The sequence below is a fragment of the Desmodus rotundus genome, chromosome 7 (assembly GCF_022682495.2).
Source record: "Desmodus rotundus isolate HL8 chromosome 7, HLdesRot8A.1, whole genome shotgun sequence".
In the NCBI taxonomy this organism is placed as follows: domain Eukaryota; kingdom Metazoa; phylum Chordata; class Mammalia; order Chiroptera; family Phyllostomidae; genus Desmodus; species Desmodus rotundus.
This window is the reverse complement of record NC_071393.1, coordinates 50,975,591-50,988,622: the sequence shown is the minus strand read 5'-3', so window position 1 is coordinate 50,988,622 and position 13,032 is coordinate 50,975,591. Positions and strand designations below refer to the sequence as shown.

The 13,032-nt window shown below is 48.4% G+C and overlaps 1 protein-coding gene across 1 annotated transcript; it reads right to left on the bottom strand.

Moving 5' to 3' along the window:
• Positions 1 to 10,188: 10,188 nt before the first annotated feature.
• Positions 10,189 to 11,573, bottom strand: NKX2-8 (NK2 homeobox 8). The gene is made up of 2 exons (XM_024551287.2): positions 11,417 to 11,573; positions 10,189 to 10,745 (listed from the first exon to the last, which is right to left on the bottom strand). Exons 1-2 carry the CDS (start codon positions 11,571 to 11,573, stop codon positions 10,189 to 10,191), a joined length of 714 nt encoding a protein of 237 aa, XP_024407055.2.
• Positions 11,574 to 13,032: the final 1,459 nt, after the last annotated feature.

The following is a 13,032-nucleotide window of genomic DNA, read 5'->3' as shown; positions in this document are numbered from 1 at the left end:
GTGAAATAAGCCAGGTGGTGAGGGACAAATACCATATGATCTCACCTTTAACTGGAACATAATCAACAAAAGAAAAAAAGCAAACAAAATATAACCAGAGACATTGAAATTAAGAATAATCTAACAATAGCCAGAGGGGAGTGGGAAGGGGATAGTGGGGAGAGGGGTTTACAGGAGCTACAAAGGACACATGGACAAAATCAAGGGGGAGGGTGGAGGCGGGAGAGGGAGGTGGGTTTGGCTGGGGTGGGGGGAAATGCAGACAACTGTGACTGAACAACAATAAAGTAATTTAAAAAACTATATATCCTCATGTGAGAGTTTTTTAAAAATGGTATATAGTTTCTAAAAAGAAGAATTTCTTTAAAAAATCTTCATGACCTTGGATTAATACAAATTTCTTAGCACAAATAAGTTAGAATAAAAAAATCAATAAATTGGGCTTCATCAGAATTTGGAACTTTTGGTTTTTGAAAAACAACCTTAAAAAATAAAAGTGTAAGCCACTGACAGAGAAAATATTTGCAAAACCCACATCTGATAGAACAGACACTTTTGTCCATAATACATAAAGAACTCGTAACAATGTAGTAACAAGAAGACAAAAAAAAAAAATCCAGTTTATTTTTTAAATGGGCAAAGGATTTGAAGAGGCACTTCACCAAAGAAGATATAGGATAGCAAATAAACACATCAAGAGACACTCAAAATCATGACTCATTAAGTGAATGCAAATTAAAAGCATCATGAAATACGTCTGCAACTCACTAGAATGGATAAAATGTGAAAAGACGGACAAACCCAGCGCGCGTGAAGATGTGGAGCAACTTGAACTCTCATTCTAATCGTCACTGAGAAGGCAAGTTGCTGCAGCCAATTTGGAAAACAGTTTGGCAGTTTCTTTCACAATTAAAAGTATGTTTTTATATGACCAAACAATTGCTTTTGTTAAGTATTTACCCAAGGGAAATGAAGACATTTATACACATACAGACTTGTTCATGAATGTTCATAGCAGTTTTGTTCATAATAACCAAAACCTGATAATTTAAATGACAGCACCTAAAAGAAACAAAACAATGACATAAATAAATCACAAATTATCATGCTACATGAAAGAAGTCTTACAAAAGGCTACACACTTTATGATTCCATTTATATAAAATTACACAAAAGGCAAAACTACAGTTACAGAAATCAGATCACTGGCTCCCAGAAGCTGGTGGGTGAGGAGAAGGAAATGACTACAGAGAGGCATGTGGGAGCATTTTTAAGGTGATGGAAATGTTTTATATCTTTATTCTGTGCTTTTACATGACTGTTCATACTTGTCAAAACTCATCAAATTGGTGAATGTTATTGTATGCAAATTATACCTCAGAAAAAGTTTAAAACAAGAGAGAATAGAAGAGAAATGGAAGGCTGTGAATATAGACAAGCATTTGAAGAGTTTTGCTAAAAGGGGGTGAGAGTTGGCAAGGGAAGTAGGGTCAAGAGAAAACACTTGTTTAAAGATGACCTAGCAGCATGTTTGTGTGCTGATGGGAATGAGGTGACAGAGAGGAAAAATGATCACGTATAAGCAAGAAATAAACATTACTAGAGTAATATCCTTGGAGGAGACAGGAGCAGGGACCACTCGTCTGTGGTAACAGTTGGGAAGACAGGGTATAAGGAAGCACTGACCATTAAGGTAACGATGTGGTGGCACAAGCCATGTGTGCATGATGTCGCTTCTGGTTCCTTCAGCTTTCACAGCGAAGTGGGAACCTGAGTGTGAGCACTGGGGAGGAGGTGGGAAGTTGAGGAGAAACAAAACATTATGAAACAGTCAGGAGGATAATGGGGGAATGAATGGCCTAGAGGCATCTAGCATGATGGCCTGGCAACATTAAGGACTCATTTGGAGTCAGCAGTTACAGATTTAAAGTAAGACCGGTCGATGCGGTTGTGTGTTTGTCTCCAGCCATATGATGCTGCCTGGGTTTGCGGAATAGATGGAGTTGGATTTGACAAGAATTATAGTTTTGCTTGTGTACAATAAAATGAGAGGGGGCCAGGGGATTGAAAGGGGGTTCAGGGGAATGATTATGATGATTGGCCACGGAATTTAGGTTGGGTGAGGAAGGACGTGAGGGCATTGGGGAATAATGAAGGGTCAGAGGACCAACGGATTGAAACAAAAAACCTTAAAGATGTACACTCCGCTTCAGTCAACAGTTTGCATTTAGGAATTCATCCTTGAGAGGTATTGTTGTGTGTACAACACCTAAAAAATGTTCATTTCAGTATTTTGTGTACCAGTAAAATTACATGTAATACAATTTTATAAATATTTATCGATGAGAAGGAGCTAAATAAATTATAGTCGTAAGTTAAAAACACGTTTTGTGGTGTGTGTTTTTCTATCAGGTAATCTATGAGGCTATGCTGTGGATTTCTATGGAAGCTGGACTGGAACTTGGTTTCTGGCATTTCAAGTTAATGTTTGTCCTTCCATTTTTCTGGTACCATATTAGGTTATAAGTGGACTTCCTAGAATAATAATAAAGCAAATGAGAATACAATTAGTCCTTGCAGTGATTTTTTAGTCACCTGCAGATGAATCACGGCGGAAGAATCTCCCCAGGAATAGCCCTCACATTAGGCAGCTAACACAGCGGCCTTCCTGAGGGTCAGTGCTCGAGGCGTTTCCGATGCCCTCCTACCGGCTTGTAAAGTTGGGTGTTGACCGCTCTTCTAAATGTCACCAAAAGCCTGTGGCATAGATGTTGTTCAACATCATGGGGGTAGGCATATTTCCTACTCTTCCGGAGACTATAGTATAATATATATAATACATGCAGTGTGTACTTTATAGTATGATATATCACATTGTGGTATTTCTTCTGGAAGTTAAAAGGCATAATTAACATTGTAGCATGCATATTTGGTCATAAATTAAACAGATAAGCAGAACACAAATGTATTGGATTAGATATTACGTCTGTGCAGAAGAGGACCCTTTACAGTCATTGTAGTAAGCAGTTAGAGTTCTCAGCTTCCTTAGGGCCAGAATCCCCACACCTACATGCCTAAGTTTAGATAAGCTTCTCAGCTCCCTGTGTTGCCTGCAAATTAGCTGACTGGGGATCATGTAGTGACGAAGATGATGAGGGAATGTCAACGTGAAACACGTTGCAAAGGTGCCTTTTCAGAGGGATTGAATGCAACTTGACGTTCTAAAATCAATGTAGAATTAATCATCACCCTACTTTCTAAGGCTTCACAGACATGGGCTTTGGGCAGCGTAACCAACGAATGACTGGCTCCTCTGTCTGTCTTTTCGTCCTGCTTCATAGTTTGCGTGTTGTCTCTTCTTAAAGGCAGCGCGGGTGTGGTTCCCGTCCCATGACTGCTGGCAGAGGGAACCATCTGAGGTGCAGAGGAGAGAAACTGAAGGAGAGAGAATTGTCTTTTCCAAATCAATAGGGTCTCAGTCATTTCTCTTTGTAGTTATAATTTACAATTATGCAAATGAAATTTCCCTTGCACTTTTAATAGCTTACCTGAATCTCTCATTCATTATAACATTATTCTATTAATAAGAAACCAAATGTATGAAAATAACTATATTTAAGAGCGTGGTTTATTTATACATTTCTGTATTTTCCATATGATCTTACAAAGAAAATGTTATTTTTAGAATAAAAATATTCACCCTACCTGGCCTCACAAATGAGATTATAAATTAGAGTTTTTCCTCCTCATTAAGAACTAAAATCTTCTCAAAATCTGCTACATACCCTCTCGTGTGTATATGATATGCATACATGGAATACTTACATTCTAAAGACAGTTGTGGAATCAGGAGGTTGCGTTGTTAGGCATTCGTGAGTATTTGAGTACACATTCCCTTTCCTCTCAATCAGTGACAGGTCCGGTGAAAAACAGAGAATGTTCCCGCAACGTTTCCTGGACAGCAAGATTCTGGGAGCTCTATTTTATTATTATGCTAGTCCCTTCTGTTCCCCCACACCCCCACACTGATAGAATCATTAGCTTTATTTAAGACAATGTTTCAACCACAAATCTGGAAAATCATAAAGTCTCACTCTCTGTCTCTACATTTGACTTGAGTCAAATGAGAAACACCCACCCCACGGAATTAGGAGCAGCATCGAACACTTGGTCAGACAGATGACAGAATTCATCACTGTGATTAGAGAGAAAAACTTTCCCAGGAAAGCAGTTACTTATTTGCTCACCATCCGAGGTTTCTTTTGTCTTTTCCTGGTGCTTTGTGTCTCTTGTTCTGAATTTCAATTTTGTTGCTGAAAAAGCTTTCTCGTCATTTCACTGATGCTTATCTAACTGTATCAGACCCTGACCTGTTAATGATTTGAGGTTGCCTCTGGTTGAGAATTTACCTCCTAAGAAGTAATTAAAACCTAAACTGATAACTTCTTTAGGCAGAAGAGTTGTTTAAAACACTATCCTTCAGCGAAGCTGGTGGAGGAACAGACAACGCAGGTCCTTTTAATGGATGTTTGGCACTTTCATCTCCAGTTTAATTTGCAAGCAGCCTCCACTCGCCAGTGCCATTGAATTCTGCCAAGTATCCTATCCAGCCTCTAGGGAAAGGGGAGGGGAAGGGGGTGCAGTTGGTATTAGGAGAGAAAAGCCTTCAGACAGTCCTTCAGAGCTTTTAGCTGGGGAAATGCATTTAAAAAGCTGTTGGCTTATAAAGGACCACCCGGTGGAAATGCAGGAGGAAATTAAGCACGACCAAGGGCCCCTCGGATGTTCTTTCCATAACCCCCTGCTCACAGAAGCTACAGTGAAACTGCACCAGCTTTGGAAATTACATGCCTTCAGTAAAGACCTGGAGACTCGCACTGGTCCACAAGGCAGGATGTTGAAGATGAACTGATCTTCTACCTCTAAAGTGGGATGCTACTTTTCTGCATAAATGATAAAAACCTTCCCCTGGACATGTTTAGAAAAACATGAGAAACCCTGTGCTTGAAAATTTGGGGTAGATGTGTGACCGTTTAATAGCCTAATAGATCTTCCCTGGTTACAGCATTGCTCTGTGGACCAGCAGTGGAGGGAGTGCTGTTCACTTCTTCGTGAGCTTACAGACTGAGGGGCCTGAATGGTGGGTACACAGGAGGAAGGGATAGTTGTTAGCTTGGGCTCGGGGTTGGAGGGCAGTTAACAGGTGCAGAATTGGAATTGTGGAAACAATTCAGGTACCATGTAGTAAATGCCCTCCTACATCATGGCCTGGAAAAACAATGAGTGACCTGGAGGGATACACTTTCTTATAGCAGATTTTTGAATACTAAGTGATGCAATCATATGCATGGAAATGATCGTGCCTTGGCATAGGTACAGTACTTTCTCAACATCCCCAAAGCTCCTTTAACTGTCTAGTGTTCATGTTTACAGATAACCTGCCTGGGCTGGTTAGCTGAAACACCCAGAAAGGATAAACATGGTTAAAAATTTAGCCATGCTAAGCCCACAATTATCCTGCCTGGGCATTTTATTTCTAAGTCTAAAATGTTTTAAAGGAAAAAAAAATCTTTTAAAGGTAGTGAAGTGTGTGTGTGTGTGTGTGTGTGTGTACACACATGGGTGTTGAAGAGGCAGATTAATTGTGTAAACAAGGCAAGAGAACAATGAAACACCACTGTTAGAAGGAAAGGGACAGGTTAACCTGGGCTCAAATAACTTCCTTCTACCCCATCAGGAGCGCATTATCTAAGAGTCCAGAGTGCTGAGTCAGTCAGATAAGAGATGTGCTAAGATGTAAGATCCTCTGAACAATGAGGAAAGAAAACTGAAGTGAAAATTGCCATCTCCACCCACAAGAGACTTAAGTGAGATGAAGTGCAAACATTTGCAATGGAAGAGAGAGAACACGTGAAGAGGATGATATTTAATAATAAAGGTAACACTGGAGACTTAGGAAGGAAAGGATGAGTGGGGAAAGGGCTAGGGAAGGTGAAGTCATAGGCTCCCCAGGGGTCTGGGCCCGGGGAGAGCCTAAGTTTAGAGGAGCTATCAGAGTCAGTGGCAAACCAAACCCTGAGGGGACAATTGGTGTCAAGACAGGAGCAGCAGGTGGCTTCCTGGAAGAATGGAGGAAGGATAGTCACAGGAAAATATCGTGACCTGCCCACAAGAGCTGGGTTTCACTAGCACACAAACAGTCGTAGGGAGAAAGCAATGGCTCTGTCCAAAAGCCGAGGTTTGGGAGATGGGGAGGGAGGGAGCAGGGTGGAGGAAGAGAGGGAGGGAGAGAGACAAAAGGACACTAAAAACATGTCTTTTAGAGAAGCATCTGCAAGGTAACCAGGTCTGTGAACTGGAGAAATCAAACACAAACAAAGAATGGGAAATAATTCCCACCACATGGTTAAAGGCATGAGATCTGGAGTCAGACTGCTGGGTTCCGATACTCTCTGTCACTTTCTAGCTCTGTGACCATGGAGAAGTTACTTATAACCTCTTTGGCCTTCGATGTCTTCCTCTGTAAAGTGGGAACTGTAGTACCATCTCATGGCGGCGTTGTGAAGCTTGACTTAGTTCATATGAGTAAAAGAACTTAGAATATTGCCTGGTTCACAGGAAACATTGCAGTGTTAGCAACTACTGTGCTATCATGCGAGCGGCCTCTGTGAGCGGCCCTGAGCTGTGTGGAGTGCTTTGGCACGCGCTCTGGTCCCGCCAGGCCATCCATTGGACGCATTTTCGATGGTCAGGTAGTGCATACGTCACCACCACATCAAGACTGCAGTTGTTCTCCTAAGAGAGTTTGCAGGGTGGCGTAAGTGGGGGTTATGCTGAGGGCAATGGTAGCATTCTATGAGGTTTACAACTGCTTTGGACAAGTTGCTCTCACACAGAGCTTCGTTGTTTTTCTGTTTGTGTGTTTGTTTTATTTTGTTTTTTGGGGGTTTTTTTAACCTTAAAATGGAGGTATTACTGTGAAAGCGCCTAGAACAATGCCCGGAGCATGCAGATTTCAAGGCAGCCAAACCTCCGTTCCCGAACACCCCGTCGTGAACAATCCAGCTCTCTGCCAAGTCGTTCACAGAAAAACTGTCTTGGCTGTTGAATGAAACTTTGGTTCTTGACCTGACAACTCTTTCATGCTGATACCTATATAATCAGCCACACATCTCTCGAGCAACAAACAAAGGAGATTTGGTTTTCAAACAGATCGCTTCGGGAACAAATTAAGTTTGAGAACCAAGATTCCACTGTATGAATTTGCTGAGTGTGAATCTGCCTTGTGATGTCAGTGATGGGTGAGAGGTCTGAAATACTCTCATGTAGGGAGGGAAACCCTAACTGTTTTTATAGCTGCTGGTAGAGAAGCCTTGGTTTTAGCTTCCCTCTCAGAGCCTGGAAAACTGACCTTTAGGTCAGCAAGAAAACTGACAGTTATCTTTGCTGCTCATCACAGGTGCAAACAGAAGAAAATGACAGCCGGAGTCTGTAAAATGGGTCAGTAATGATGGGACTGTATTTTTTAAAAAAAGATTTTATTTACCTTTAGAGAGGGAGGGAGGGAGGGAAAGATCTACGTGTGGATGGGCTGCCTCTCTCACACCCCCAACCGGAGACCTGGCCTGCAACCCTGGCACCTGCCCTGTCTGGGAATCAACCTGCGTTCTCTAGAGCGTAGGCTGGTGCTCAATCCACTGAGCCATCCCAGCCAGGGCTGGGAGTTCATTTTAAAGTCCCATTTTAACTCCCATTTATGGCTTTTTTTTTTCTCTCTAAAAGACAGGGTCTAAAAAAAGAGAGAGAGAAAGAAATCAGGTAACAGTTTACACCTGATGGCTCCTGATGCTAATGTTACAGGACATTGCTGCCCTCCTCCTGCCCAGGACACAGACAGGCTTGCTCTGGGCATTCTGCTCTGCTCTGACCACCTTGCTGGGAAGCAGATAAATGGTTTGTTATTGGTTAGACCTCTGGATGAATTTGGCTGAGGACATACTCTCCCAATCAGCCTCCTGGGAAGAGCTCCTTCCCATATCCCTATGGGCCTCATTATTTAATAGGCTCTCTCTACTTTGCACAACCTCCTTAGCAAGATGTACTTTCTCTGGAGCTCCAGGAAAAGAAAATGCAAGAAACTGAACAGGTGGTGATTTTGCACTTTCTTCCAAGACATTTAGGACTCCGTCACCAATAGCAGAAAACAGCCTACTGTACCTCCATTCTTGGAGTAAACATCCCTGCGGGGGGCGAGGGTGCGGGGGGGGGGGGGGGGGGGGGGGGGGGGGGGGGAGGACCCAGCAACCAGCCAGCTGACCACAGGGACAAGTCCCATCTCAGGCCTTCCTCAGAAATTCTTTCCCCCTTTTCTTTCCCGTCCCCTCTGCTAGGTCGGGCTAGGAAGTCCCAGGACAATTTCCAATATATGTCTTCCAATGTCCATGATCTCTCCCCAGTAATCATTTATCGGAAAGATGTGTTACGATACAAATTTGATAATCTCCCATGCACACTGGCACCGTTCTAATTGAAGTTGTAAACCCATACATTTCGAGCCCTTTGTCTTTCTGAAGGCCACAAGGTTTAAAAAGATACTATTGTACTTCCTAACACCCACTACATTGTCACCAGGGACTGATTAAACAGAGTCCTGAATCGAAACAGTGCAGATTTTGTCTAGGTCCTTTTCAGGCCTGACAATGCCCTTTTCAGTTCCCAAGACAAAAGGAGGTTTAAGGATGGAGATTCTTCCAAGATAACCACATCCATATGGAAGGCAAGGTGGCCAGCAGCTGAGACCCAAACACCCACTCCCTTCCCCCTCTGTCCTCCTTTCCCTCCCCATCCCCCAAACCCCAGGTGATAACACCATAAGCCACCCTTCCTCCTCCTCCTCCTCCTCCTCCTCCTGGAACAAGAAAGGGACCCTAAACAGGCCCAATGGCTACTCCTCACTGAGACTTTGCTCCCTTCTCTGGATCTGATGCCAGAACTGCTCGCCTAGCTCAGCGCCCTGCAGTGGGTGCCAGGCGGAGAGGTCCTCACTCACTTCCTCTCCAAAGAGTGACCACTGCACAGGAGACCCGCAGTTCTGTTTACCAAGGTAAAGCGCAGTTGGTGAGGGGTGAAACACTAGCTCCCTAAGCCTAGTATGCGTTGGGACCGCTGATGAAATGAGTCCCAGCACGTCCTACATCGATGTCATGCCACCAGGGCTCTCCAAATTGGTCCTCCTTCAACTGGCAGCCCTAAGGTGGGTCATTCCCCACCACTCTTTGGTTTCTTCACCACATGGCCCAGCCAGTTGTAGCGCCAAGAAGAGGCAGGAAATCACAGCTGCCAGGTGAGGCACTGGAAGGCTTAACTAGGGGTTAAAAGGTCTCCTCGTGCCCTTCGAGTCCCTGAGCACTGGCTGCCGCACTCCGGAAACCGATGGCGTGCAGCCAAGCCGCAGCTGCTCCTGCCCCGCAACACCACCCCGCCCCCGCCCCCGCCCCGCCCCCAGACGCCCGGAAAGATAGCACATCTCCAGAGAATCCACATGGAAAAGCATACGTCCTGTCTTGGTCTTGGCCTACTGGATTGACTTCTGGTGTTTGAACCTCCAGAAGCTCGGGGAACCCAGAGGGGCCTCCGCGTTCCTTTGGGCCAGAACCACCCAACACTAACAGGGACCCCAGAGTTGCTTCTGCTTCCTCGTTCTCCTTCACCCTCCCCCCTTATATTCCTTAAGCCTTGTAAGGACTCCGACCCAACTTGGGGTGGGGCTTAATTCACCTGGGCACGGAAAAACACAGCTCCCACCTACATTCCTGCAAGAGCGCACGAGGACCCAACCCTACACATTTTATTTTAGCACCACGTACAGGAAAAATATTCTATTTCTTTTAAAATAAGTTGCTTCCCATACAAATAGCTATTTTAAAAATATACAAGTAAGGTTCAAGCAATAAAATCTAACTCTGGGGCTGGCCGTCGAGAAGAGCAGATGGGGCGGAGGAATCTGGCGACAGTTTCCTGCGCGCTGGCCTGTGAGACCTGGGCAGGGGACCTGGGCGTCCAAAGACGTTGGGCTTGCTGGTAGGTGAACCCCGGGAAGCGCTCCGGTCACCAGCTCCACCCCTGCACCTGCCGCGGTACGAACTACAAAGTCTGGGGTACGCCCAGTGCCCTCTCCCCGCAGCTGCCTCACCAGTTCCAAGAGACCAGGGAGGGGGTCGCTAAGCGCTGGTAGGCAGGGAAGAGGCCGAGCGCCGAGCCCGGCCCGAAGGCGGCGTAGCCGGGCAGAGGGCAGGCGGCGGCGGGGAGCGCGCCGTTTTTGTCCCGGGCAGCGGCCGTGCCTGCTTCGCTGCGGCCCCCGCACGGCTGCCCGTCGCGCACCAGCACGGGCACCACCACACGGCGCAGCAAGCCCGGCGCGCCGCGCAGCTCTGCAGAAGCAGCCGCGTCGGGCGATTCGGCGGCCCCGGGCGCATGCGTGCGCTTCAGCTTGTAGCGGTGGTTCTGGAACCAGATTTTGACCTGCGTGGGAGTGAGGCGCAGCAGGCGCGCCAGCTGCTCGCGCTCGGGCGCGGACAGGTATCGCTGCTGCCTGAAGCGCCGCTCCAACTCCAGCGTCTGAGCTTTGGAGAACAGCACTCGCCGCTTCTTCCTCTTCTCGGCGTCTGAGCTCGGAGACGCAGGCTGAGCGGGCGGCCGCTGCGACGAGTCGGGCGGGCTGGGCTCTGGGCTGCTCTCGTCCGAGGCTAAGGACGGCAAAGGAGACGTGGCCTGTTGAGGCGCCGGCCGCTCTGTGCGCCCGCTGCTTCTCGGGTGCGCGCGGACGCCCAGCCGCCCGTCGGAGGGAGCCCCACTCCCCCGCGGCTTTTGAGAGGAGGCCATTTCTTTCCCCGGGCCCACACCTGGACACCCACCTCTCCGAATTCAGTGACCTTTTTATACCAAAACTTGAGACCGCGCCCCCAAAAGAAACTCATCCAGGGCCCTCTTAAAACAAGTCTACACTGGTCTCATGGTGGTGAATTTACCGGAAGCTGGCTCCCGAACACTGGCCACCTCCGCGGCCAGTGCACTACAGTTTGCGGAGGGTTGCAAAGCCCTGACCCCAGGAGAGCTAAGTCCGCCAATACTGCCGTCCCACACCGAGGACTGGAGAACGGGGCCGCGTGTTCGGCATTTAAGGGCCCGGTCCAAAATATTTAAACATTCTGACCCTTAGAAACAGAAGCCCAAGTACGTGGCGTCAATTCCAGGCGCAGGGATGTGCTCTCAGGATATGCCTACTGGGGGATGCAAGGCGCAAGGGTCTGAGGACAGAGCCTACGGTTTCAACGCTGGGGCAATCCACCCCCGCGTGGGCCGGGCGCGGAATTCCACTCGCCCCCTCCACTCCCGACGCCGTCCTCCGCTTACTCACACGCGTAGCTGCCGCGCTCGGATCCCGGCCAGGTGGCACAGGATCCGGGACAGCGGGCACGTAGCTCGGGCTCCCTCCTCCGCAGGTGATGGGCGTCCTGCTCGGGTAAATCCAGGAGGCTGCGTACGGTGAAGCTGAGGCGTCCAGAGGTGGTCATGGCAGAGGAGGGGAAGGAGGCGAGGAGCAGGTCAGGCTGTGAACCCAGCGGCGGCCTCTCCTACTGGTGGGCGTGAGGGGCGCACGCCGTGCGCTAGCTGTCGAGATATTAGCGCGCTTACAGCGGAATCCCTTTCTATATAAACAGTTTTTCCCACCCAGGACGCTTTGAAAGGCGAGGTCCTGGTCTCCAGCGCGTTAAGTACCTGAATGAGTGCTGGACCAAAGGCCCCGCTAGCCCGGAAGGTGTCACCTCCGCCCCCTGCCCCGCCCCGTCCCCCGCCCCTCCGCTCCCCGTTACCTCCCAGAGGCAGCAGGAAGCGACCCTCGGCATTAGCAATTCTGCCTGATTAGCCCAAAGTGTGGACAGATAATGGGGATTGTTCCCGATGAATAACATCTTGGGTGGCGAGCGGTGGCCAACACCGGCCTGCCCATCCCCAGCTTCCTCCTTCTCCTGGCTGACACAGGGCCTGGCCCCGCGGGAGCGCCGGGATGGGTGGGAGCGGCATGGGTAGGTTTATGAGCGCCCAGGAATTTATTCCCCGTCTGCTGATTCCTCGAGCTTGTTTGCTAGAGTGTTCGTTTCCCGCAATTATCTGGAAAGTGATTTACAAGGCCGCGTTAAACTGGCGCGTTCTCGTTCTCTTTTTGGTTGGGGGCCTCTAAGGACTGAGGCGAGAATTCCTGTGGGCACAGAGGAGTCGCCTGGCCCCACCGACATCTGGGCCAAAAGTGTTGAAGGCCGCTTGGAGACTCCCCACACCCCAAACGACCCCCGCAACTTCAGGGGTGCTGGGGAAGGGCTGGCAGCATCTGGGGAGCCCTGGCTCAGCGCGCGTTTCCCCATACCAGCCAAACAATTTATTCCGAAGTGGCAGACTCATTGGCTGCGCGTTGCGCCCTCCTCGGAGCTGAGCCCAGACCCTACTTAGAGTTCACGGGCGGCGCCGTTTCGCAGGACGGCCTACAGGGGCTTTGCGGTCTCTTTGGTGTCGCTAGACCCTCTGGCGCCACTTGTGCGCCCTGGCTCCTTGGCCTCAACATCAGACCCAGTGCCAGGAATGCGGCCTCTGCCCAAGAGCAGGCCTCCAGCTGTGGCTCCTCGCTCGGTCGCGGCTGCTGGGCCTAGTCGGGTAATGGACCGATCCGGGTAATTAGACGGGCAGAAAAGACGGCCTGCCCGGGGTATCCCCGAGATCTCCCACTCCCCACAGCCCAGTCCAAGGAAATGATCGATGTACAAGGTGCAGGGAGCCGCGGGAATTGCATACATTTTGATAGCCCACAGTTTCCACAAGGCCGCTTTTCAGTGTATGACTCAGCGGGTGCATTTTCACGGGTCTCCTTCGGCACGCCAGTGGTTTGGGTTTCCGTTTGTTAAATTCAGTGAGGGGCACGGTGTTTGGGTGGCCCGGTCCACCTGAGCTGAACTCGGACCTGGCTCCTGTACAGTTGCC

What these genes read in the sequence shown, in the direction of transcription:
- NKX2-8 (XM_024551287.2), bottom strand. Translation starts at nt 11,573, where the DNA reads ATGACCACCTCTGGACGCCTCAGCTTCACCGTACGCAGCCTCCTGGAT. An exon ending in CGAGCGCGGCAGCTACGCGT is followed by an intron (nt 10,746 to 11,416) that starts GTGAGTAAGCGG and finishes TGCCGTCCTTAG; the next exon opens with CCTCGGACGAGAGCAGCCCA.